This window comes from Dromaius novaehollandiae, chromosome 25 (assembly GCF_036370855.1).
Source record: "Dromaius novaehollandiae isolate bDroNov1 chromosome 25, bDroNov1.hap1, whole genome shotgun sequence".
NCBI classification, from domain to species: Eukaryota; Metazoa; Chordata; class Aves; order Casuariiformes; family Dromaiidae; genus Dromaius; species Dromaius novaehollandiae.
The window spans coordinates 4,812,641-4,839,277 of NC_088122.1; the positions used below are offsets into that span (position 1 = coordinate 4,812,641).

Genomic DNA, 26,637 nt, shown 5'->3' on the forward strand with positions numbered 1-26,637 from the left:
TTAATCTGGTAAGTTAAAACACTTCACTGAACTACTAAAAATAGTGGGTTTTCCATTGCTTGAGATAGAATGGCTCAGAAGAGAGGTTGTATCATTCTGATTTCCAGAAAGTGTAGAAAACTATCATTAGCAACCAGAACTATGTCTCAGTTAGCTTCTCTGTGCCATCTGTATCAAGGTAGGAGACTGCAACTGCAGCTTGAGCCCGTCTGAATTGCTCCCTATGTCCTCACTGCAACTCAACTACCGTTGCAAAGCTGACCAAAACGCTCGTCTCCACCACAGGCCACTGCATCTTCCTGAGACAAGCCCACGGGCTTTCAAACTCACCTGAAAAGCTGCAGCTTTTGCCCCAAACGTTTCCATTTCTGCCTACAGCACTCTTAGTCCTCCTGGGAAATCACTAAATCAACTCCAACTCCACCTAGAGAAACTGCCAGTTCTAATTTTAAGTACTTTTGGCAAACCTGGCTTGTAGATATGATGTCTCTGATCTGTTCCATATTCAGCAGAACTAGCTCACACTTTCTTCTTTCCTCAGATTCTTAATTTCACTCATGACACCGAGCAGCTTTTCTTTTTTTTTTTTTTTTTTTAAAGCCAAGTCACTAGCAGATTCTTAAAGGACCCGTTTCTTCCATTAATGGAGAAACAGTATTATATAAATTCGATATATTCTTTGGCACAATTCAATTTCCCTACCAAAAAGCCCAAACATAGAGAAGGTCTAACTTCCCTGGACACAACAGAGAAAAGGCAGCACTCAGTGCTGTGTCCAAGCCTGTCCCTCCAGGCCATCTCAGGAGCTTTCCCCATCTCCTCTGAGGGTTCATTCACCGCTGCTGGTGCTGCCTCTTCATGCTGTCTGAAATCATCTACCCTCCAGATAAAGTATCCGCTCAATTCACTGCTCACCATGCGGCATCACACTTACAGCACAGCCTTCCCTCGTGGCCCATGAACGGGCATCGATTGCACTTTGGTGCAGCATGGAAGCAGGTGCCGGGCACTGCCCTCCGCTCAACTAAGCCTCTGAGCATCTGCAGAGCAAAGACGCCCTCGATGCCTCCCCCCAAAAGTGACCAATGCAAACATGTATGTACAGGGAATTAAAGAACAAAGCAAAACAGAGGTGTAACTGCACATTAAGCCATTTTCTGGGGAAAGAGATCAATATAACTACAGCACAGTAATTATTACTACCACAGCTATGCAAGCATAATGCCCTCAAGTACAATTCTGCGAGCCACTTCTATTCCAGATCAAGAGTGCAAGTACAGAAGTTAAGACACCCTAACTAGAATATTTATTCTGCTATAAAGACCATCCTTTTGCAGGCAAGCTCTAAAGAGGTGAAATCTGAACGCACTTGGGAAAATAACTATTCTCCAATTGCCTAAAGCACAACACATTAGCCAGATAATACAAATGGCATCCAAAGTTTGGTGGGGGGAAATACTTTTTGAGAACTATTCTGGCAGTTCCTCTCACTCTTTAGGAGGTCAGACTTGCTCTTCTGCACTATTCTTCAAGCTCAGGCCAACATTAAGCAAAAATACACGCTCGCAGCAGGTTACTGTACATCACAGTGCAGAAGAGGTGGTGCAACTTGGAGAAGGATTATAAAACCGGAGTCCTAATGTGTGTGTGGGAAGGCTTAAGGGAATATTTCAGCACATCAGGAGCTGATTCACTGCATGTAGGTGGAGCCAGACAGATTGACAAGATCTGTAACTTGAAAAATGACCTAAGTCTGAGATCAATCATTTCCCAAAGTAGCTGACTGAGGGAACATATGGAGACAGATCCAGAGTCAGTGACAATATGACACTGAAAAAATATATTACATGCACCTGCTACAACTGACCAACTATTATATTGCTTAAAATATGGACAACAGTATTCTCTCAGCTTTACAGGCCAAGCACTCTTTTTTTCCTGTTACCTTTTAGCATCACCCCCAATGTTATCTTAACAGATTTCCCCACTAAAGCAGCATGTAAAAAAAGCACTTGGAGGGAAGCCATTAATAAAAGTATTTTTCATGCATTAGATTAATGAAGAATCTAGCATTCAGGTAATGACTTCCCAGAAGTTGTGGAGCAGCCAACTGATACAAAACTACGAATTAATTGCATATCAGATAAAAGCATGAAAAATAAAAGATTGCACATCAAGCTTTCAAAAGTTTCACAGCCCTTCAGATCGCTAAATGCCAATAAAATGTGGTTGATAGGCTGATCTGGGACATAAAGCTGGACTCAAATTATGAACAAACTCAGGTAATAACTTTTTGTTTGTTATACATCTGCTCCAGAAAGCTCAAACTTGGGGTTCTGCCTATTAATCAAAAGGCTGTTATTTTACACGTGCAAATAAATCCGGCTGTCTATAGCTAAGCAGTTTCTCAACTTGCTGCTACAGACACAGCACTGAAGAGATCATTCATTGCCCTACTACTCCAATTCTGCACCTTTTCAAAATATTTCCATCTATGACTCTGCAAGGTATGAAAAAATACAGTAAATATTAAGAGCTTTGCAACATACTTGATAAATGTTACTACTAGCAGTTAGCATTACACCAGTACTTATCGATACTAAAGCAGAATGCTAACCAATAACCCTGCCAGTTCTTTTGAATGCAATTTTGTAGGTCTTTCTAAAGCTCAGGATGTTTTTACTCCTCACTCTCACAAAAGCTCTATCACTGTAGACAGCATTCAGCAAACGATGAGCTGACCTGGGTTCCTGTGCTGCTACCTCATATAGTGCTGCTAATCAGGGGGTCAAACTAAAGGGGAACAGGTTTCCCTCCTTTGTTGGGGGGGACACATTTGATCTCTGCTAACGAATCTAAGTTTTAGCTAGCTGGTTCCTACACAGGACGCTATTTCCTGTGCTGCAAAATGGATTCTGATCAAGGGTGAGCATGAACTAGCAAACCACCTTCTCATGCCCATTATGTACACTGCTTCAAGCAGAGAGCTAAGATACACAACACCAGGAGCTGCAAACAGTCGTAAAGGAAGAGCCTGTTACGAAGCAGTTCGACTGCATGTGTAGAAACTTCTGCCCAGAGTGACAATGGCTAAGAACATGCATTTTATCTCATGGATTACCTGGTATTTTCCAAAGATTTGCATGGGCAACGGGACTCTTGGAGTTTGGTCTTACGTATGCAACCCCAAATAAATAGGACTGACGAGATACTTACTCCTGAAAACCTACTTTGTCTTCATTATCCGCAAACATTCCCCCTGCCACACACACACTTTTGAGTCCTTCAAACATGTTATCCCACCCTCCTTTAGAGGGCCAAGAGAATCAGTCTAGATAGAGCAGGCTCCCTTCAAAGCAAGACAAAAAGGACATGACTCAGGAGCGCTCAACGATCAGTCACCCTTTCATCTGCTCTGCTCTATCTACCTCCTGCAAAGGAGAAAGAGTGGGGGGAAAAAAAGTAAGCAACAAGGCATACAGTCAGAAGGAAGAGTGAATGTGTAGGCAGGTTATCAGACCTGAGGAAGAGTTTGAACAGAAGGTACGAGGAACCTGGACGGAGGCGACATGGCTTTGCTTCCCTTACGAGCAAGGCTGTTTTTGAGGTTTCAGGGCCTCCTGCCATCTGCAACAGGGGCTCCTAACCAGTAACTGCTGCCTGGAGGCCTGGCGAGAGCTGCCCCGTCGGGCACCTTGCTCCCTTGCATCGGCAGCCGCTATGAACGTGGTAGTTGTCTACAACTCTCCCACATACAGGACCGTTACACTTGCCGCAGAGCTAACGTTCAGCGGCACGCAGCAGAGAAGAAAGGTCAGAATATGGTTGATAATGATCTTAAAAGAACAATTAAAAGTTCTGACTAAAAGGTCCTTTTTTTGATAAAGAAGTGAACTGTGACAGTCAAGACGACATTAAATAGGGATGAATAAATATTGGTTCAGAAACTTTAAGGATAAAGGAATAGGGATAATATCTAAGGCCTTAAAAACAAAAGAAACAGGCGTGGGAAGAAAGCTTTAGATTAGTAGCTTGTCTGGTTCAAAGGAGGAGGTCTTAAACCAGGGAGAATACCACTATGTGGCTGCAAAATACTCACTACACAGAAGCAGGATTATACAGCAGCTCTGTAGAAGGTACAATAGCACCAACAGATTTAAAGTCTTTTAAAAATGTGTGGATGTAGTCTTGAGTTTTATAAGCATGTTCCTTTCATAGGATTGGCACAAATACTAATTTGACCCAAGGAAATTTTTAATTAACTGGATAGTTTGCCGCCTCTCCCCTGTATTCCTCATCAAATTGCTACAGTCAGCCTGTACCAGATTAGTTTTCCCACAAAAGAGCTGCAAAATACAAGTCATTTTTTACCTTCACTTTCATTCCAACATTTTCTTAGTTTATAGAAAGGAGCAAGAGGACAATCTCTTAGACTTGCACAAAAGCAAAATTACCGCAACCAGCAGCTGATAAGCCAGCACTGACTAAAAGCTTTCATGCGGCAGAGAGTTCATCTTGTACAAAGTGACTGCTTTTAGTTCCCAAAGTACAACTATTTTACTGATGAAAACAAACGTTTTTGATTTGGAAAGCTCGTTTCAGCCGGCCTCCTCTCACAAGCAAAGTAGAGTAAGGGTGCACATTTATCAGTGGCTAACAAATTTTTTTTTCCCTTTATCACTAGAAAAAAAAATTCAACACTGTAACAGAAAAGACTCCACATGCAGGGCTTACCATGCACGTATTTTAGAGTCCAACCATATCATTCACAGCTGTTTTCCCTTTCTAACACGCTCAGTTTACAGGTGAGACGACTCCTCCCTTTTTCTTGCTCAACAGCCAGTTTGGCAAGTTCAGTTTCAGATGCGAATCGAGCTAACTTTTTCTTCAGCAGAGCCATCTACAAAAGCTCTACAGGCCAAATCCAGACTGTACCACCACCCATGCAAATTCATTATTTTTATTGACTGCACAAAATTTTATCCAATTAGAATTCAGTAAGAATAACACTGGTAATACACAAACAGGCAAATAATTAAATTCCCTTTAACTTTGTTAGTTTTGCAAAACAAAGAGAAAAACTGAGCGATCTTAACAGCACCAACACACTTTGCACAACACACAATCCAAACTCTTAAGGAACATGGAGTCTCTTTTTTAAAAGTCACTTTTGGGGAGCAAAACTGCATTTTGAGAGTTTTCATCAAGGAAACCATTTTTCCCCATCTCCTCCAACCAGGGCTCTCTAGGATTAAGCAGGCTGTTGTTTCCACTCAAAACCTAAAGCCCCCCCGACTGAGCATGGTACAATGCAGAAGTACAGCTTTTGTGAACTAAAGTGGTAGGTGTCCAAAGCTATACTAACTACAGAAAAAGATGCAAAACCTTAACTGTACTGGACACGTTCAAGGCCCATCCCTCCCTTGCCTACCTCCTAGTGAAGAGGCACAAAGACCATTAAAGTATGCTTGTATAGCATTTCCAAAGAGGATTAAACTGGTTCAATATAATTAGCTGCCCACAGAACTTATTTTGGTACAATTATTTCTGTAGAAAATAATCAGTCAAAATAGTTGAGCAGTGCAAACAGTGTGCAGGACAAACCTAAGGCTATTCTGCCTTGCGGCTTTATATTGCATATATTCATAATCTTTGAGGGCTACAGAAAGGTGCTGTTACCGTCTATGGGAAGAATTAACAGTTTCATAAGCATCACCTCACTGGTATTTCTCCACCCAGATGAACTCGGTGTCAGATTGAAAAATAGGCAATGCCACTGCAAGTACACTCACATGTAACAACTGCTATATATTAACCAAAGATTAATAAGTTTTGCCCCAATTCCATTCAATTACCATCTACTTGTCTTATATATTTCCTTTACTAATGATCTGATTAATAAGAGATACCTCAAGTAACAAGCGCTTTCTCCATCTTGGGGATTTATTCAATAATGGCCAACCACTATGTGCCCATCAGTCATGTCCACAGCGGTAAGCTGGGATAAAACAAACTAATCCAATTATTATTGCAGAAACATGATAAAGACGACAGGCTAATTTAAAAGGAATGTTTTATCTACTTACCTGTCTCAGTAAGCAGGTAAAGTTATTTAAGTTTCTTTGGACGTGACAGAAGTCTTGGGCCCCTTTTTGGTACTTTGGACAATCAACTCTTCCATATCAGTGAAAATATTAATAAACTTTTTAAAGGACTGAATGAAAACAGAAAGCTAACAGGGAAAGTACATGTGGTGAAAGCAAAAGAGTTGGCATACAAATTGGCAGTAATTTAAACTTGATCTTCAATGCACCACAATACTATCACCTTCTCAATCAGCTAAGTACTTGTGCTACATATGCTTAAAATATATTCGGATTCAAATAACAGTAAACAGAGACATTATTAGATACTAAAAAAGTTTTAAAAAAAAAAAAAAAGAGTCAGAGCAAGAACGCCATAGTCAAAAGATCCACTCCTGTATGGGTTATAATCTGCTAGAGATAAGATTCAGAGGACTGTTATCAGTGACTTGCCCTTTAGACAGGACACCTTGGAAGCCTCTTATTCAGTGAAGACACGGAAGGACTCTGCACAAGGAAAGAACTGGCCTTCCACAAGTTTCACCCTGTATTCCCTTCCTCCGGGTCCCAGGCACTGAGGTCCAAATCTCAGAATGCAGCCCACGACAAAGATACAGGCATTTCTCTGCTGAGATAACTGGAAGTGGCCTCGCACAAAAACTCCAAGCAGGGGCTCGACGCAGACTAGAAGAACCTCTACTTTGTGAGAAACATTTAATTCAACACAATGAATTACAAGAGGACAGATTTACAGAATCATAACCGTAACAGACTGTTCAAAAAGGAAAGTAATTTTCACTGGCAGCTGTACCAGGCAAGGTTCCCCAAAGCAATACCTGGCAGAGCAGCAGCAAAGTACAATTCAGTCTTCTTGCAGTACTCCAAATGAGCAATATCAAAGAGTTTTTGTATTTTCACATCCTTTAGAAAAACGTTAACATCGTATCAATCACTTTGGCATGGGATGTTTTTCAAGGAGCTTACACCTATTCAGGTCACTAAGCTGAACCACTCCCAAAGGCTATTACTTTCCAGGCAATTCCCCTGGCCCCTTGCTGTTATTGCTAATCATTCTTACATGATAAAGGCTCTGGGAGCTACTTTCTTCCCCAAGTTTTGGGATACCAACAACTTGTACAATTGGTTAGTGGCACAATATTTAATCCACCACTTCATACTGTACTCTCAACTGAGACTTCCATGCATAAATTATGCAATGGATACCCTAAGACTAAAATAATTTTTGCAACCTAGTCAACACATTCTCCAAACTATAAACTCTGATCTTCCTCCCCTCTCCCTATCCTTCCTAGATAAATCTGTTTTTTAGCCACAAATTACCCCAATATGCTCACAGACGTACTAGAAGAGACTGAGGAATCAATCAAGGTACCCATGGTGAAGCCAAATACTTATAAACACCTTAAGGCAGGTTTCACATCGTTTCGTTTTTGGACACAAAATGCTGGTCACTTCACTGCACATGCAAATAAGAAAGATTCCATACTTAATAAAAAGCTTTAGATTCATTTTTAGATATCAGTTATAGAAAAATCAACCTTTTTCCTTTCATGTTTTTAAAAGAGGTCAGAATATTACCGCACATGAAAGCAGAAGTGTAGACACACCTATTGGAATGGATTCCCTTCCCTCCATGCTCACAAAAACAGAGGTCAGGGTTCTTGGCACCAGAAGAGAAAGGAGGAAAACTTCCTCGTTGTTGGTCAGAAATGAGTCATCCTTCCATTCTGAGCTGAAAAGGTCCTTCTGACCAGACTTAAACCAAAGCAGAATATACCACAGAGTGGGTATATTTACCTTCAAAACGCTATTAGGCTATGCTCGGACATACACAGAATTCCATATTGAGAACTTGCACGATAGTGCATTCAGTGTGGTGCCGGAACTAACTATAAAAACAGATTGCCACTGATGTAAGACCGATTCCTCGAGTGTAACTTCCCCTACACATCAAGCCTCAGATGGAGGAGGCACTGGCAGTTCATCTCTGAGACTACACTTCAAGACCAATGTGGTCTTGTGAGGAAAGTGAAATTCAGTGACCTGAATTGACGTATGGAATGACAATCCACAACATAAAATGACCTCCCTAGAGTCTGGTACAAACAGGTAGCCTACAGCAGAGTAGCCAAGGAGTGAAACAGCATCTCTCTCACTTGTATTAGAGAGAAAACTGTTTTTATGGGTCACTGTTAAAAGTACTTTGATAGAAAAGCCTGAAAAATGTATCACCTATCACTGACCCACAAAAAAAAAAAAAAGATACGAAATTTGGTTCCTAGTATTTTCCCTCCCACCATTTTATATTCCTTTATTCCCTCCCACTTTTGTATTCCCTATTACCCTACCCCTTTAGAAAAAGGAGGGGGAGTAGAGTTTAGTCAAGTTCCATCTTCAAAACTACCCAGCAATTAATGAACCATCAGCTTCTCAACTTTTCCTGAAGCGTACATCAAAAATGCTCATAGGTACAGTTGGATTGTTGGTGCAATTTACTCTGCAGACACTCTTGGCTTTGTAAATTGTTGTGCTGACCCTGCTGATAGGGTTTATACTGGGAATTCTTAGATGGAACTCCCTAGAAGAAAAAGAGAAAAGACTTAATAAGTTAATAGGCACTGATATATCTTTGTAGCAAGTGAGCTCTTAAAGGACAAAGTATCATCGCCAGTCTTAATCTGTAACATATCCATTTTTTTATCTCCTGTTTTTCACCTTCAGCAGATAATTTATCCTGGTGCTTTACTGTTGCCAGACCTTTGTAGTAGAAAGAAATGCAAGATATTTAGTGCCAAAACAAAGCTACCGTTCATCATGCAGTAAAACAGGAACTTGAAGAGAGCCCAGATATAAGACGGTATCTCCCAAAAGCCTAACAAATAGCACAATTATAATCAACTCCCAGCTTAAAGGATTGGTGAACATAAATCACTCTTGATTCCACCTGATACTGAAATACAGCTGTCACTCCCTCCAAAGGGCTTTGCTTTTCTTCTGCTATTCATCCTAAGATGCCTTTTTTCCCCCTCCACATTTGTGTTTCTTGCCTCACAGGCTCGCACAACTGGAGTCTACATAATCAAGCATCAAGAGTATTGGCTATCCCATTTCAGTGACAGAACACTAATTGCTTTTCTTAGGGTAAGACTTAAAACAAGCAAAAATTAAAATCAGTGAGTTCTGTTTTCATCTCATTGCATGAGCTCCACTGATGATACATAGTGCTCCTGGCTAGGGTTACTTCAAAATTAATATAGCAAAGGAACATCCTGCTTCACAGCACGGCTCGCTCTGTCCTGTCTAATGCAACATTTAAGAGAACTTCAGTTGGTGTGTATTGGCTTGGCCTTATGTGTAGAGTTGAAGGTCATACCTCTGCTTCTGTTCTGAATTACTAGACAGTAATTATTTACTCTTCCGAACTATTTTAGTTTGCAAGGTGGTAACAAAATTTTAACTGCACCCTGAGAAAGTTCCACTGCACAAGTGGAAGTCAGATACACGTAAACTATCACAAAGGCTGTACTGATTTCAAGAAGGGACGCAGCACAATGTAAAGGCTCACTTCTGTGAATCCTGTAGTTACCACTGTTAAGTGATCTCAAACTTGCATTGTTCCTAGATAACAAGAAAGTGTATTTTTCTGTTATTTTCATCTTACGAATTCCTGCCACATAAAATGTATTTCAGCTACTTCCCTCTTTTGATAGTCAAGTTACCCTTTCTAACTTCTAAGAATATCACTTTGAATTTCTACAAACGTGCCTTCTAAAAATATCATGTTGGATTTCTACGAATGTGCCCTCTGACACAGCCTGCAAGAAAACGCTTACTAAGAAAGCAAAAGCCAGACAGAAAGGGGGGAGGGTGGGGATGAACACAGGAGAAGACCTGCCCATCCACAGCATCCTCTTCGTTATCACAAGAAGTAAAAACAGAAAATTTGGAAAAATAAATTGCCATTAGAAGATGCAAACACTTTTTTAAAAACTGATCCACTTTCAAGCACTTACATACACATTCTGGCTATACGTTTAGTCCATCTGATGAAACAACACAGAATATTCACTGAAGACAAACACTCACCAGACATCACACCCATCAAAATAGTTGATTTTTGCCTGATAGAATGGCTACTTCACTTTTAAAAGTGTGTGCTAAAACACAAAATTTTGTCAATATACGCTAAGATTCCCTCTGAAAATATTCCTGCCTTCAATGAAACACTATTCAGTACAGTTTAAGGCAAGAAAGGAAGTTGTCATATTACCTGGACTATACATTCTCCATTTCCTGGTCATGGTCCTGCTCCTCCTCCTCCTCCTCTTCTTCCCCTTCTTCCTCACCTCCTTCTTTCTCTGAAGGAGCTTCTCCATCTCTTGCTATTTCCTCTACATGGGCAAGCATGTCAGCCATAAGGGCTTCCTCCAGCCTCTTTCGCACCTGCTGCACCAGTTCCTCTTGCTTCCTGCCCAAATTAATGAACACTCGCATTAATTCTCAGAGCTGCCAACGCTGGGGGAAAGGAATCTTAAATCCCTCATGCATGAGGTTGGGGAGGAAAGTATGACTTTAAAAAAAAGCCCTCTATGAGAATTACATTGTAAAACAATTGCCCTGCATTATATTGTAAGTGAAGTTGAAAGAAACACATTAAGGTTGCCCAACATTTTCTATCGTGAGTCCTTAATATTGATTGTACCTTTTTAATTCTGGCTGAAATTTACCTAATCTAGCAGCTGACTCAAGCCCTTTTTTGTTATTACCACTGATATTGTTTTAAACAAGAAAGTGTTAACCTACCCTGTTCAGATTTCCAAAACTGAGACTGGAGAAAATTAAACTTCTGATTTCCATTTTTTTTGCTCATTCTCTTTTTCAGTTGCAATATTAAATTTTACAGCTACTTTTACGTCAAAGTTGTAAAGCAGTGATCAACAGTCTGTGGCTCATGGGACACCTATTTCATCTCAGCCACAGGAAATCAGAAAGTTAAAAACAGACAGTCTTTCTTGGTCAAAGTCATCTTGTAAATTCAAAAAGATTTACCTAACAAATAAAACATTTTCTACTTTTGTACAATGTTAATGGATACAGAGTAGTGTGATTTCAAGTTAGAGATCTGAATATAACAAAGACATTATCAGCTGCTTAAAGCTGAATTTTGACCAACCTCAATTCAGCAATGTCGTTTGTTACTGAAAGCAAGTTACACCTAAATAAACTACACCCTCGTTGGCTGCCACAGCAGCATTTAATGCTTTATATGGCCCTGTGATGACACATAGGAGTAAAGTGCAAAAAAACATTAACTGGAATCCCCAACACAATTAATTAGACCAGGCTGGAATGCTGAAAAGAATCACACTGTTTAGGGTTTCTCCCCCCTTCTTTTTTAAGGGTGCCTTAACCAAGGTTACCCAAACTCGGATAGCTTTTCCAACACAAGATCACATGCTTTGACATGAAAAATGTAGGTGGGAACCCTGATGCATCAGAGCAACTGAGCATGGTCAAAATAAAAAATTAGTAACAGGCTTTAAGTATATGTCTTTATGAGAGCAACTTTGTATAACAATTTTTTCTCCCTTTCATAAGTAGTATTCAAATTAATTCAGTCAGCCATAGTCCTCTACCACACATTTAAACTTGCCATTGAAAAAAGAGGGTATAGTTATACCACACACACAAAAAAAGACAGTAACTGATATTTCTAGTTAATACCTAATATCTTCATCTGTCACCATAAATGCTTTGCAAAGTGGCTGTGAGGTGTTTAGCCAAACTCCGGGATTCTTCTCTACGGCAGCAGACAGCTGTCCAGTGATGGGCATAGTGCTGGTGTGCAGAGCACTAGCTATCGCAGACAGAAGAGTCTCATCAGTGCAGCCAGGACCAACCCCTACAGGCAGAAGGAAAAAGAGACAGCCAAGATTACACAAGTTAAAGAACAGTGAATCAAGACAACAGGTGCCGCTTCAATTTTTAATGGGCAAAGTTGTGTATTGTCATTTAGAGAAGTTCGTACAACGTAAGTCGCAGTCCTAAACACTTCTAAGAACCTCGGTATGACTGTCTCAAAGGTTATTTACACCTAGATCAATGCCTCATTCTGTTACATAAAACCCAACTTGCAGAAGGGAGCTGTTTAAACAGGCACTACTTCTGGAAAATAAAAACGTCAAGAAAACTATGCCACTTTGTCTCACTACGCTTCAGTATCCCCTCAGGATGCAGGGCATGCAAGTCTTCTAGCCAGAGTACTAACCGTTCCTGCTGAAGTAGGAATGGTCCACACAGCTAAAGAACATTGGAGAACAAGCAGGTCAAACACAATGCCTTTAGATCACTACTGATTGATATCAAAATGCCACCCCTAGAGTTAAGAGCAGACTCCGATTACCTTGTAAACCTTTTGGAAGGTCCATTGTTTTCACCAGCTCTTCTGCAATGTCAAAAGCATTCAGTCCACTTAATTTCTTCTCCCAGAAGAGCTGACATCAAAGAAAGTGTTTATTGGTACAAAACAGAGAAATGGATTTGACAACCACACAAAGCACCTGCTACTATATAAAAAAGGGAAGAACGCTGGTGCAGACAATTTTATATTTGATTTACTATAGAAGGGGCCTGACATGTCCAGAGACAGGGAGCAATCCTCATTGCTAACAGAGAATCAATCTCACCACATCTCTGTCCTGATTAACTGCCTTGAAAAAGATTTTCTTTTCCTCCAGGGCCTGGTACTTTCACTGCTTCTTTCTGCTTCTGAACTGCAATAGTAAGGCAACACTTGTTTTCTTTCAGAGTGCACATAGTAAGGGGCAGTTCTTTTAGACTACTACTACTATTTTGCTGTCTCACATATGCCACAGAATTTAAGTTAAATATGAAAACTGTATCCAAGCTCTTTCCAAAGTAAAGCATTATTTTATTGCTTTGCAGTAGTTTCTCCTAAGAACAACCATGTCTAGTCCTTCCTGGTATTCTAAAGAACAGATTTTCTCAAACTTGTACTCAAAATGACAAGTGAACCCTTTTGTTTTGGTAGGAAGGCAGATATTACGAAAAGATGTATGTTCAACTCACAATCTATAAGAACAATCAATGAATAGCTAAAGCACTATTTTCTCCTGCAACAAAGCAACTTTATCTAGGTTTTGAGAAAACAAGAATTTACCCCAGTCCACACATTTCCCCTTTTCATGCCACCAGAATCTAAACGTAACCCAACCCCTGTTACTTTTCTGATTGCCAGCTCCCAACAAGGGAATAAGGACAGTCAAAGCCAAAAGAGACAGGCTGGATATCCTCTAGCCAACAACTTTCAGATAGGTGAATATTTAGCAAAGTGCACGACAGGACTGAGCACTGCTTTGAAAAATTAAGGAAACATCTGTATTCAGTTGTCCAGAGGTTAAAATGCACTATGGTCCAGTAAAATATTTTAAAGCTCTGATTTAACAGACTCTTAGATGTATGATGCAGAGAAAGATGCAAGAAGGAGTAAGTTTGCCCTATTCCATGCTATATAATACCAAGTGAAATATAAAAAAAAGTTATCTGTATAAACACACACACACACACATATATATATGCTCTGACGTTGTCATAAAAGCAAAAAGAAAAAAGGTTAGATATAGGAAACACAAACATTAGAGTCTAAGAAGCTGCGCTACACCAGGTAGTAATGTGAGTAGCAGAACTACAGAGGCCAGATTTACATCTTTGTGCGTTGCGGCTAACCTTTGCTGTCTAATAGCGATAGGTGAGTGCAATCTGTCTCCCCCTCAACAGGAGTACAAGTCTCTATTCACCTCAGTTTTTTGTAAAACACGTATGAAAAGGGTATTGTTAGCATCTCCTTTTAGTGTCTTAACTAGCCAAGGGATTTATAGAAGGAGAAATACTACAAATGCACATGTCCTACTCCCTTAGGAAATGGTGCTAAAAACCCACCATCTTGCTTTTAGAAGAGAATTCATTTCAAAGGCTTCCTAAATATCACTTCAGAGAGATACTTTTGAAGTTTGAGGAAAGTTAACAATTTTTTTTTTAAAGGAAACCATATTCCTGTTGGCATAGAGTATATTTTAATTCCACTACACCTGAAAGAGTTCAAAATATACTGATAACCAATGCAGATGACACTGTCTGAACAGACTAATGAAGCTGAATACCTAGTTTCCAAAAGGTATAACGAAGGACTCACTACAGGAAAGGATTCACAGACTCCCCGTTGTGAGCTCGGCTGAGGGGACAGGCTGTCAGCTCCAGGTAATACTAATGAAATGAGAATGCCTTCCAAAGACTACTTTGAACATGTAAGCCTCACTTTACCAATGCCTTAACTTCAAAGCTGCATTTGTTCCTAAGCACACTTTTTGCATCCTTTCACTAGATTAAATTAAGCTGAAAGATTTCCTTTAATTTTGCTGTATTCTGTTGTTTGCAAATACACAGTACAATCAGAAAAACAACACTTGATCTTATACTTAATAATGACATTCCACATGAATTTCGGACTTTATTCATATGGATAGAGTTAATTATCAATGAGATAACGATCTAAGAAAAGGCCCATGCAGGGCTGCAATCTCTTAGTACATCAGAAGCACCACAGGCTAGTCTATACCAGAACAGGGATTTCTTGAAACACAGAACACCCTCACACAATTGGAACATTTGACAGTGATTCTAGTTATAATGCAAATGTCCCCTAAAGTGGTTATGACTTCCATTTAAATTTGTAGATAGGCTTGATTTCAGTATCAAGAAAAGGCAGTTTTGACTGCAATGAAATTGCGACCTAACAAAGGTTGGAATCTAGTTACAAAGCACAGTGCAGACAGCACATTAACTATATACTGGAAATGCTTTTTGTTTTGATTTTAAAAGCTGGGAGCACTGTAAATTCTTGTTTCTGAAATCTCAGGCACTTCAAACTGTCATGGAACATTTGCTCAGTGTTACAAAATTAAACTGTTTTATTATGTGACCCTCTGAACAACAAAAACAAAAGTTTCTTAGCTCTAGAAAAGCAGCTACTAGGCTGAAAATCTTACCTGCCGGGGCTGGTCCACAGCTTTCTGAGGATCACTCTTCACCTTATTGCTGGGATGGTTTGTGATCTTCGTGACAGGCTGCTTGAATATGGAGGCTGTCTGTCTGACAGGGAGTGCAGTATTCAAATCAGGTTTGCCCTAAAAATTTCAAACAAAAAGAGGGAAAAGACACAGTATTTTCAGTTTGAATAAATGCTACAACAGCTAATAAGGATATATGGTGGTGAAACAAAGCATTTAGGTACTTGAAAACTTGTCTGATGTTCAAGCTATATCACTTAGACTGCTAAAAATGTATTACTACCGTCAAATTTTGGCTTAGGTCTATCAAATTTAACGAAGTTTTCCCACTCTTTCCTCTCATTTATATATTGATTCCTCTCATTATAGTTTATGCATACTGACAGAACTTGAAGTCAGAATGCTGAATTTGCTTTAGCATTTTAATATGACAAGTCACCTTTGGATCACTAAAACTGAGCTTGTAAGAATTAGAAAAATTATTACACAGAATTAAGAGAACAGTTTGCAAATCCAGAAGACATTGTAAAAGCCTGTTTAAATTCATTTGTGGGTGCCAATAAACAACGATGCAGTGGGAATTTTGATTGCTTTTTTACCGACAGATCTTAAATTAAAGCACATCAAATCTAAAAGCTAAAAACTCAGTTTAAATTCAGCTTTTAGTAGGGCTGATAACAATCAAGTTTTCACTATATGATGACATTTTCTGCTAGTTGGAACTTAGGAACAGCATTGTTTGTTCCGAGATCTAACCTGCAAATCTTGAAATGGCTCTAGGACATACTTTGTTCTTAAGATTGCAGGCATAGTGCCTGCTTAACATATTTATCCATGATATATAGCAAAATATTCAGGACAAATATTCTGAATCACCTGCATGTTAATTCATTTATAAGCTGATGATAAATTTGAAATGAGAGGTAGGGGTGCGCACGTGCACGCTACTAGTCTCTGCAAGGCAAGGCATTCTTCTTTTAAAAACATCACCAGAGCACCTAGTGCTATAAGTAAATGCTCCAGTCACTAACATCAGAATATCGTTCTTTATTCTTGACTGGTTGACATAGTCTAAAAAATAAACAACATGCTATTTTCCACATTTAGCTTTCTGGGTACACAGACAAACACCAAATGAACTTCTGGGTTCTGAAAAGTTTCCCGCATCTGTTACAAATACCCAAGAACAACATAAGCCAATTTAGCCAGACAGGTGATACACCAATGTCACAGTAGTACTACAATCACAGGTGTTACACCAATGTCACAGTAGTACTACAATCACTATTAAACCATAACAATCAAAATTACTAGGAGTCAAGACCAGACTCTTTATTCTGCTCTGCAAATAGGCCTTGCTACGCTCCTGTCTTTTCATCTTTCAGCCCAAAAAGCTTTCTCTCCCTAGATCAACGCCAAAGCTGAGACAGCGGCATGGCCTACCAGGAGCTCTAGAAAGTCGCTTGAGGCAGGCTGCGTTACCTCTTCATTCCTGCTGACCAGCACCACTCTTCCCTCCTCCCCCAAACAAAATGCTAGAGCAGAGCGGAGCTGCTGCATAGTCACAGGAGCCAACTGGAGATTTGTGGTTCTGGAGGAGACTGTGCCAGAGAAGGTGATCTTGCATTCCAAGGAGGTGAAAGAAGAGAAGGGAATCCCAGCTCTCTCTTGCACTGCAGTCTCCATGAAGGGGTGAAAATCCCCAAGGGACACGTCCTAGCCCCCACCATCTGACTGGCTGGCAAGTGACAGAGAGAAGAGAGACAGATTCCAGCCCTATCTCCAACCCTTCCATACAAAGACTTAGCAGTACTGCAATATTTTCGTGGTATCAGTACTGCGGAAGAATCAACGAATTGCAGTATCTGTCCAACACCCCACAACAGAGACATTATATCATACAACTCCAGTTTAAAGCATTAATTCAAGACTGCTAAATTTGCATGCTCTCACAGACATTGTTTTGAGATGCAGTATGGCCAGTACAGTAACAGATGGAGAGGCGAAAGCTTCCACTCCATCTCAGGCTTACTTTGGCTTGGTTAGAACAGTCATAGCGCATCCTCTGCCTGTTCTTGTTCATTTTACTCATCAACATTTTTCCGGTGCGGAAGTCAAAAGTGCTCAGGTCCATGGAGCTCCCCAGGTAACGTGCCAGCTGGGGCTTGCTTCGGAACTTTTTACCACTTGGGCTGAAAAAAATACAGAAAAGAAACAAGGAGGAAAATTAAAACTCTCTGGACTTCAGTAGCAGCGTTAGTTGCAAAAGAGGAGAGAGGCAAGTTTCATTTCTTTCATGAGAGAAGACAAACACTGAACTTCCAAGAGTGAAGTGCCCCTTCTCAGCTCACATTCAATTCTAGATGGATATTAGTGCATTCATGTCAACTCCTTTTCATGATTATTGTGAAAAAGACAAATTAAGTGCAGAATTTGTTCAAGTGTTTTTTAAGTAAAGAGCAAAATTTGGTCCAGGCATAAATGAATATAGCATAATTCATGCTAGTACCGAAATGGAAGATGACTGCACAAAAGCTCTCATTACTCAATTGTCTCAAATAATAAATGCCCATTTTCAAGCATAGCTTCTTCTCACAGGAGCGTTATGTTTGACTAGCACCACAAATGTCTCCTCAGACTCCTTTTTCCCTCCTTGTATTGTACATTCAGCCTTGATTACAAGTCTTTGGTAGCACTCTGAACTCTTCATTTCAGGGTAACACAGCACTAAGGAGTAAGTAGAAAGTAAGGAAGTCAGCTGCTGACAAGCTGCAAAGCAAAGAATTACAAAGTTTAATTAACAACAGAGAAAGGTCAAAGCCTTAGAAAACTCCGCATTGAAGCCAAAACAGAAGAGAGATTCTTTTTAAGCATCTGATTGTACATGATAGAATACAACTTGGCAAGCAGATACAAATTGCTCCAACTTCTTCTTTCTTTTTAATAATATAACACAAACTTTTGTGTTACTACAAAAAGCACTGCTAAGTGAATATATATATAGTTCATGTAAAAAGCAGGCATAAGTCAATGCAGTGTGACTGCACTATAAAACTAAACAGACAACGAGCACAAAGTATTTTTAAAGTTCTCATTTAGCATTACAACAATGCCTCTTCTGTTAATTTCTCCCATTTCTGTATTTTCTGTGTCTTTAAATATTCTCTGTTCTGACAAGCTAAGGACACCACTGTGTATCCACCAGGCAGCTTGCATATTCAGCCTTAGTACAAGTCTGGTAAAAGCTCACTCACTCCATACACTTCTGCTGTACAGAAACACAGGTTAGTTTGGTGAAAGGCATTTTATAACTGAAAATAACAGTTATTTTTTCACTGTATATATATGGATATATACTTTTAAAGAGAGGTCAGCAGTGTTATAATATTTTTTTCAGACAAATTCCACAGAAGCAAGCTTACCTCCTCACTAACCTACAAATAACATCAGTTCTTGATCTACTGAGAATCTCCTTTTGAAAATATAAGGCCACATCCCCTGTTAGATCTCAGTAACAGAGAAGGTTCTGCCCCTGGTTGCTCCTAGCTGCTTATGCTGCCCCACACCTCTCCCTCCCACATATTCTGCAAGCATGAAAGTATTCATGCAGATGCAGTTAACCAGACAGGTAAAATATTCCAGCTTTAGGGTGTAGGGAGAAGAGGAGGAAACACTTTATCACTGGTTGTTCTTCAGCTGGGCCAGTTCACCGTGGAGGTGCACAAATACCCAGCCAGAAGATGACACTGTGGTAGGCGTAGGCAGAGAGGGAGAGAGACTGGCTCTCGACTTCAAATGTGAAACCACAGCTTACGAATATAGAGGGAGTTACATGCCTCAACCCAGAAAGAGGAAAAACTCACTCCCACAGCTTTTAGGCCAAAGCCATCGTTGCTCTCAGTGAAGTCAAAGAGAGAAATTTCTTCTATATGAAAAATATGTTCCCTCTTCCAGCACCTTCAGCACGAATTTACCATTTAGTGTCTTAACAGAAATCCACCATTATTCATTGAAAATAAGATGCCACGCTGGCTTGTGCTGAGGTGGCAAGCATCTCGTTCTCTCACCTAAAAGCGCAAGATAGCTTCTAGAACAAAAGAGCTAGAAATACTCGGAGATGATAATATTTTAAACGAAAGGGCCATGAATGGGCCCACCATTTCTTGAGGTCGCAGCCTAATTCAGTTTTACCTACCATGAACAACTCATAGTGAGACATGAAAAATAAAAGGGACAAAAGTAGTTTTGAGTTTGCCTTTTAAGGATGGCTGACGCTTCCAAAATACAACGCTGTAACAGATATAACGCAGTTTCACACCGGACCAAGTGAGTGCTCCCTACACACTCTAACAATTTTACAGCAAACCTGAAAAGCTGCTCCAAATCAACTGAGAGGCATCTGCAAAAAAAGGCATCTGAAGGGACTGGGAGTCCTAGCTCCTCTTTGGGAAGCCTGGCCCAGAAGAGCAGCGCTGAAGCGTCCAGGAGAAAAGCGTCTATTCTGATTACGCGCCCTGAGAAAGGCGGCTGTACCCAGCTTCACCTGAGCGACGGCAGGGCAGGGAAACAAGCTGCAAGGGCAAGGCAGCAGCGACTCGCTCAGTGAAAACAAACCGAACCTGAGGGCTGTGCTCTGGGGCAGCGCTGCCCTCCTGCCAGGAGCATGCTCAGTTCCGCAAGCTACAGGCACCTGAGAGGGTCAAAAAGCAGAAAAAAGCCCCCAGACACCCACCCCCCTCCAAAACGTGAGCAGCAGGAAAGTTTTCATACTCACTGTAAGTCACAACAGACAAAAAGGGTGAAGCAGCACTTGTGGAGTCTGAAAGGCACTAAAATGCTTGTGTGCTCTCTTCAACATCACAGAACAGCTCAAAATGTGAAACTCCTCTCCTTCCACTGCAGAGCGAAACATCTGAAGGCTTTTTCTATGTTGATAGTTTTTGATATACAAAGGTTTGAGAGACCCAAAAGGAAAGTTTTGACGCAAAATTGCAAAAAAACAACCTCTCCCAAACAGTGCTGCAGGTACTGCTATTGTGCGTGCGCTATACTTAGTTCACGGATTAAGGTCTTTTACACTTCACCACGTTGCTAAAAAAGCAAGGCCACTGCAAAGTTACAAACAATTTCACATGCTTGTCCATCAGAAGATACACCGCATTATCTGTTTGCACAGCCTGCCTCAGCGTTAACAAAACAAACGCAAATAGCAACGAAGGGCAGGATTACCAAACCCAAGAAACCCCCGTTTGTTATTCAGGGACTTTTTTTGGGTGCAGACTCAGACGAACGCGTCGCAGCCTATTCAGCAGCCGGCCGCTGCCAGGTGTCTGCTCTCCATGTGCAGCTCTCACCCTTTGTTCCTTCGCCTTATATTCTTAAGAAGAAAACCGACTGCAAGCCCGGTCCCTTTCCCCTCCCCCTGCCTCATTAAAGAAATCTCCTCCCCTTTTTCTCTCCCCATTTAGCATACACCAGATTCACAGAACTTGGAGAGCTAAAGACAAAAGACCTAAAAAGAAAAAAAAAACGACCCAGATGTTGTCTGCCTTTTAAAGAAACGGAGATAGTAATAACCTAGGTGAAAAGGGTGATCAAAAGCATATGCTTAAAAACCTCATTTCCTTAGTGTGGGATGATGGGCGTAATGCAAGATTTGTTTCCTTCTTTTTTTAAATCGTGCTCCCTCCTGCAAAAGCAGCTCTTCACCAAGCTGTTCAAGTACCTCAGTACTCACAGCCCACGCTGCCCTCTCCTACAACGAACGCTCATCTTGCAGGGCAAAGCTACAAGCTCTCAGCTGAGCGTAGAAGATGCTGCACATCTCGCTACCTCACCTCCAGGAGAACGCAACCCTCCCGCCAGTCCGAGAGGCCATTCATAACACTATATATCCCTGGTCTTCACAATACTTCGATCTGATAGTACATCTCTTTTTCTAGGAAACAAATTATACTGAGAGAGAGACAGAGAGAGAGAGAGACAGAGAGAGAGAGAGACAGAGAGAGAGAGAGAGACAGAGAGAGAGAGAGAGACAGAGAGAGACAGAGAGAGAGAGAGAGACAGAGAGAGAGAGAGAGAGAGAGAGACAGAGAGAGAGAGAGAGACAGAGAGAGAGAGAGAGAGAGAGAGAGAGAGAGAAATTAATGGTTGCAGTGTATCTTTACGTAATAACTGGTTGCAGTATCCCTAACAAGTCATAAATCTGCCTCGGTGTTCCCGCGCTCCAGCGGGATAATACATTCATATTCATAGCTTCCACCCCCCAGAAAGGCACATGAAAGCCCTGATGCACAGTAATAAGCAAGACCAGGCGACCTTTTCAGCCCACGACGGCGATAACCTACCTCACGGCTTTACGCACTTAACGGCACGTTTGCACATGGATGTTTCCAGGTTCCTCAGTACACTGGCGCCCTCTACTCACCCACCGACACGCAGTGTCCTTCGGTAATTGCCAGTTGTCGGTTGCCACCACATCTGTCCTAAACCCCGAGGCCCGTAACTGCCACCAGCAGCAGCAGGAAAGGGTGCACGCTGCTCCCCAGCCTCTCTTTGTACAATAACTTGGGAGAGAAGAGAGTCTCCAAGCACAAAAAACTTTAAGGGAATATACACGTAAAAACTCTCAAGTTCCTAGAAACACACCACCCTGCCGATAAATAAAAAACCTGAGTGGCAGTCCTCTAACGGAGTCATGAATCCAAATATCAACATCCATTTTTATAAGGTCTAGCTCAGGAATCCTAAGAGTTTCACTTTAGGAGCTTTGGATAATACAGACTAACTGAGAAAGCGCATAGGATGCGCTCAGGAAATGCATTCTCCTCCGCAATTTGGGGGGAAACATATTCAGATCAAGAGATTTTTGGTTTTTTGAAAAACATTTTTCTGAACTTTTTATGTAGGTGTTGCAATAGGTAAGAAATCCACAACAAAACAGGCTTCACCTAGCATCAAACTTTTCACAGAAAATATTATGAAGACGACTGCCATACAAAGCAGCTCCTTTCTGTAAGCGGGAATAAACAGCGAGGAAAGCATCTATAGCCAAAACTCTTTCAAAGGCAACCTGCTACTTCACAAAACTCTTGACCGGCTTCCCTTCCCGAAATCTGAAGTAAATCCTCTATACCTGCACTTACCTTGCTCACCCCGGATTTGGTGCAAAAGCTCCAAACCGGCCACAGGTACCCTCCCGATTTTCCCAAATCTTAAGTCCCAAACAGGCGAAACAACAGATTCTAGTGAAAAAGTTTCTGCTCAGTCAATTACTGGTAAGCAAGAGGTTACTAGGAGCGTTTCTAAAATTTCTGACCCCGGACTGCATCACTAGGGTTTAATTTCCAGCCAGTCACCGGGCACATTCAGACACGTACCTGACAGGTTGCACACATTCAGCTTAAGGCGTTTGTCTTTCCTCCTGACGCAGGTTCACATTCGAGGGAAAGCAAACTTTTTGTGTAGAAAGCATATGCTTCTAGCATCTAGGATTACAAAAGGAAACTTCCAAATATAAAACACAGTAGCCCTAAACAATGCTTCAGAGAAGCGGTAACGGCTACCCCACCACCGTTCACCTCGGATTGCTGCTAACTCTCAAGGCTGGTGATTGCACGTGAGAGCTTGTTTCCAATTAACTCCAACGTGAGACTACGCATGCAATTTTTACAAACACTTAATGCATCTATATGTTCCTAGCAGCTGAGCCAGGTAAACAAGAGGCAGAAACAGCAGAGGTATTAATAAATTGCCACACACACATTTTCCACTCTGAAGTAATGCAAAATGCAACAGTAACCAAAAATTCCTGCAGCAGGGCTACATTATACCTTTGCTCTCCGTCCAAATTGATATAAAGGGAAAATGCATTATAACTTGGAAATAATATGCTACTTGGCCTCTCGGCTCCTCTTTTTTTAAGTTCAGCTCTGAGATCACAACTTTACAAATGAACTAAGTGCTCCAGAAAATAGAGATCTTGCAAGTTTGCAGCTGCAGCTCCTCCAGCTGCTACAGCTGGCCTTTTCTTCTCCCTGCAGAGATCCCAGGCTGCAACAGGACAGCAGAAACCTCCAGCTTCAGGCTCATTACGGTGACTATTTGCTGGTTCACATACTGCTCAGCATGGAGCATTATTTTCATAATTACAATTTGATTTCGAACGTGAAACCTAACACGTGCAGAGAGCATACGTCTCACTGACGGTAAAGGCCAGATAAGGACAGCGCGTTTGCTGCTGCGCTCCTCCGGCTGCGGAGGGACCCCAGCTTCACACATCGCTCTGGGGTGGCGGACGGCCCATGGGTGCATCGGAGACGGCCTCTTACGGATGCAAGGAGGATCCATATGGCCCACCTACAGCCATATGAAACACACGACTATATTAATAGAAACCCTTCAAGCCGAGCAAGCAGCTCCCCGACCATATGCTTCCCCCAATAGCAACGTTCACAGGCTAATACGTCTTGTTCTGTCAGCGCAGGCTGAGCTCTCCCCTGGACTTTCATCTGTAGTAACGGATATCACCGTAACCAGGTAAATCATTTTCTTCACCCTATCCCAAAATCCTTAATGTATAGGAAGAGAAAGAGATACAGCTCTGAGAAGGCAGGTAACTACTCCCTCTGATACACTGGCCACTCTGCAAACACCTTATTCGACGTAAGATGTTTAGGTTCGGCAGGCATAAAACACCCCGAAAGGGCAAGCGGCATTCCCAGAAGATCACGACCCCCTTCCGACGGCGCTCACCGCACAACACGTTCACCGACGGCAACGTGCAGCCACAGCAGACAGTCCCCAGCCTTCCCGAAGCCCGGCTCAGCCGGCTTCTGTAACGCACGCACCTACGGGAACATGCTCCAGACCCCCGGCGCTTTTTTTAGAGCGCCCCGAGGGCGACAGCCGGCGCAGGGGACGAGGCTCCCGCAGGCACGGCTCGCCCAGCCTTCGCGGTGTCTATTAATATACGTGAACATGCCACCCGATAAGTGCGGCGCGGCGGCAGGGCGAGCTCCCAGCCCCCACGGCACCGTCACCTACAGCGACGGGGGAACCTCCGGGCGGGCAGGTGCCTTCCGCCGCTGCCCGACGGGGCCCGGGGGGGCGCAGAGACCCGCGCCAAGGGGCGGGCGGCCTCTCCCCGCGACGCCCTGCCGCCGCGGGCAGCCGGGCCGCAGGGAAGCGACCCGCCGGGGCACATGGCGGCAGGGCCGCGCCACCCCGGCCCCCTGCGGCGCCGTCACCTCCGGTAACAGCGCTCTCGCCGGCGGAGAGCCCCGACTTTCCGGTCACTTCTTCCCTCTTCCATCCCCGCGGCAGGGCCGAGCGCTCCCACCTCTTCCGCTCCATCTCCGCCGCGGCCCGGCCTGTCGCCGCTGCCTCCTGCCGCCGCCGCGCTCACCGAGCGGCGCCCGCCGGCTCCCGGCCGCCTCCGCCGGCGCTTCCCGGCCGCCGCGCTCTCCTCCCGCCGCCAGGCGCCGGCTGTTCCGTGCGGCGGCCGCTCGCGCCTCCCCCCCCCGCCCCGCCGCCGCGCGCCCCCCGCGAGAGGCGGCGCCGCCGCTCGAGGAGGCTCTTCCCGGCAGCCGCCCCCGCGCCCCCCGCGGACGCGCACCCCAACGCGGCTGTTCCGCGCGCGGCCCCACCCCCCCCGCCAGGCCGCGGCCCCCTCGCGCGGCCCCGCCCGCCCGCGCCGCTCCCGCCCCTTCTCCCGCGGCGCGGCGACCGCGGCCCCGCCCCCACCCCCCCCCCCCCCGCCGGACTGAGGCGGGGGCGGCCGGATCCCTCCGCCCGGGGTCGGCTCGGCGATATAGTCCCTTCCCGCGGCGGGGGGGGCCGGCGCCACACCGCCCCCCTCCCGCCGCTCCGAGCCCGCCCCCAGCCCCCCCGGTGACCCCCCCCCCGGCCACGCCGAGCCCGCGGCCGCCTCGAGCCGCCATGGCGCCCCCCCCCCCGGCCTCCACGCGGAGCCCGCGGCTCCCTCTGAGCCCCCTTCCCGCCCCCCCCCGCGACCCCCTGCCGCCCCCCCCGCGAGCCGCCCTCACCCCAGCGCCGGGCGCCGCGGGCCCCCTCGGTGTCCCGGCAGCGCCGCCTTGGGCATCTTCCCCCGCGCCTGCCCCGGCCGGACTGAGGGAGCGGCGCCCCGCACGGCCCCGCGCCCCTTCCTCCCCGCCCGCTCGCGCCCCCTGCAGCCTCGGCCCCGCAGCGCAGCCCCGGGGCGCGGCGCCCCCCCGCCCCCCCCCCCCCGGGCACCCCCTGCCGCGCGGCCGCGCTGCCCCCGCCCCGGCCCGGCCCGGCCGCCCAGGGCCCGGCGCCACGGAGAGGCCGCTCGCGGCGTGGGGCCGCGCACGGGTCACGGGGGACGTGGCACCACGGACGGGCCACCACGGACATAGGTCTATGGACAAGCCACCCAGGACATGGGGACAGGGATGGGCCATGGGGGACGTGGCCCCACGGACAGGCCACCCCGGACATAGGTCCATGGATGAGCCACCCAGGACATGGGGACAGGAACGGGCCACGGGGGACGTGGCCCCATGGACAGGCCACCCAGGACATAGGTCCATGGATGAGCCACCCGGGACGTGGGGACAGGGATGGGCCACCCAGGACACAAGTCCATGGACAAGCCACCGGGGACACGGCGCCATTGAGAAGCCACCCAGGACACAGGCCCAAGGACGGGCTATCGGGAACACAAGCCACCGGGCCACTGCAGAAGCGCTCCCCCAGCCTGACCCGGGGACAAGCACCCGCTGTCTGTGCTCCCATGGGACGTGGTGGCGTGGCCCCAGCACAGGCAGGGCAGCGGTGGCAGGTGGGACCGTGGTGGCACGTGGGGCCGCGTGCTGTTCAGCCTTCCCCATAACTAGACAAGAGTTTATTAGGTGTCCTTTTACTAGACATGTAATGAAATCGTGCCAGCTGCCATCTAGGAAAGACCAGCCTAGTTGGCCACTGCCACTACGTTGGCCATGGTCACGTGTGCCAAGAGGAAAAGCAAACTGCAACATACTGCCTATTGCTTAAGCACATAAGGCAACATCCCCGGGGAGAGTTTCTGCCTCCAGGTGCTGGTTACCACCTATCTTTAAACCTAAGGTTTGATAATATATGACTTATCAACTGTATTATGGCAGTAAAGTGTTCCCAACCGTTACAATATCCGTTTTCTGAAGAACACGTAGACATTTGTCTCAATAATATTGCGCAGCAACAAGTTCTACAAGTCAGCCTCGCCTTCAAAAGAAACTCAGAGTAATTATTTTAAGAATCAAATGAAATACTCGGGTTTTTTTGTTAAGAACCCTGCCTGTATGTGCAGTCGTGAAGCAACCATGATTTGTTCTTCAGAGCAGCAGCATCTCTTGGAGCGCACCCAAACTCTGCGAATATCAGCAAGTCTTGCCACACTCCTGGTGATGCATGTGCGGGTAGGAGCC

General features: G+C 44.2%; 1 protein-coding gene across 2 annotated transcripts; it reads right to left on the reverse strand.

Annotated features, from left to right (window-relative positions):
- Positions 1-6,780: 6,780 nt before the first annotated feature.
- On the reverse strand, positions 6,781-25,381 carry MBD3 (methyl-CpG binding domain protein 3). 2 transcript variants are annotated; one of them, XM_064497190.1, is made up of 7 exons: positions 25,237-25,381; positions 17,223-17,382; positions 15,170-15,307; positions 12,508-12,598; positions 11,829-12,006; positions 10,375-10,572; positions 6,781-8,682 (listed from the first exon to the last, which is right to left on the reverse strand). In XM_064497190.1, the coding sequence occupies exons 1-6, from the start codon at positions 25,290-25,292 to the stop codon at positions 10,380-10,382; spliced, it is 816 nt and encodes a 271-aa protein (XP_064353260.1). In that variant the 5' UTR covers positions 25,293-25,381; the 3' UTR covers positions 6,781-8,682; positions 10,375-10,379. The 2 variants fall into 2 exon arrangements, with proteins under 2 accessions (XP_064353260.1, XP_025966982.2); XM_026111197.2 differs by lacking the exon at positions 25,237-25,381 and adding an exon at positions 24,531-24,701.
- Between the last annotated feature and the right edge of the window lie 1,256 nt (positions 25,382-26,637).

Coding starts and splice junctions, on each gene's coding strand:
- MBD3 (XM_064497190.1), bottom strand. CDS start 25,292: ATGCCCAAGGCGGCGCTGCCGGGACACCGAGGGGGCCCGCGGCGCCCG. Junction 17,383..25,236: donor CCGCGGCGCCCGGCGCTGGG/GTGAGGGCGGCT, acceptor TATTTTTTTCAG/CCCAAGTGGTAAAAAGTTCC. Junction 10,573..11,828: donor GTGACAGATGAAGATATTAG/GTATTAACTAGA, acceptor TAATTTGGGCAG/GAAGCAAGAGGAACTGGTGC.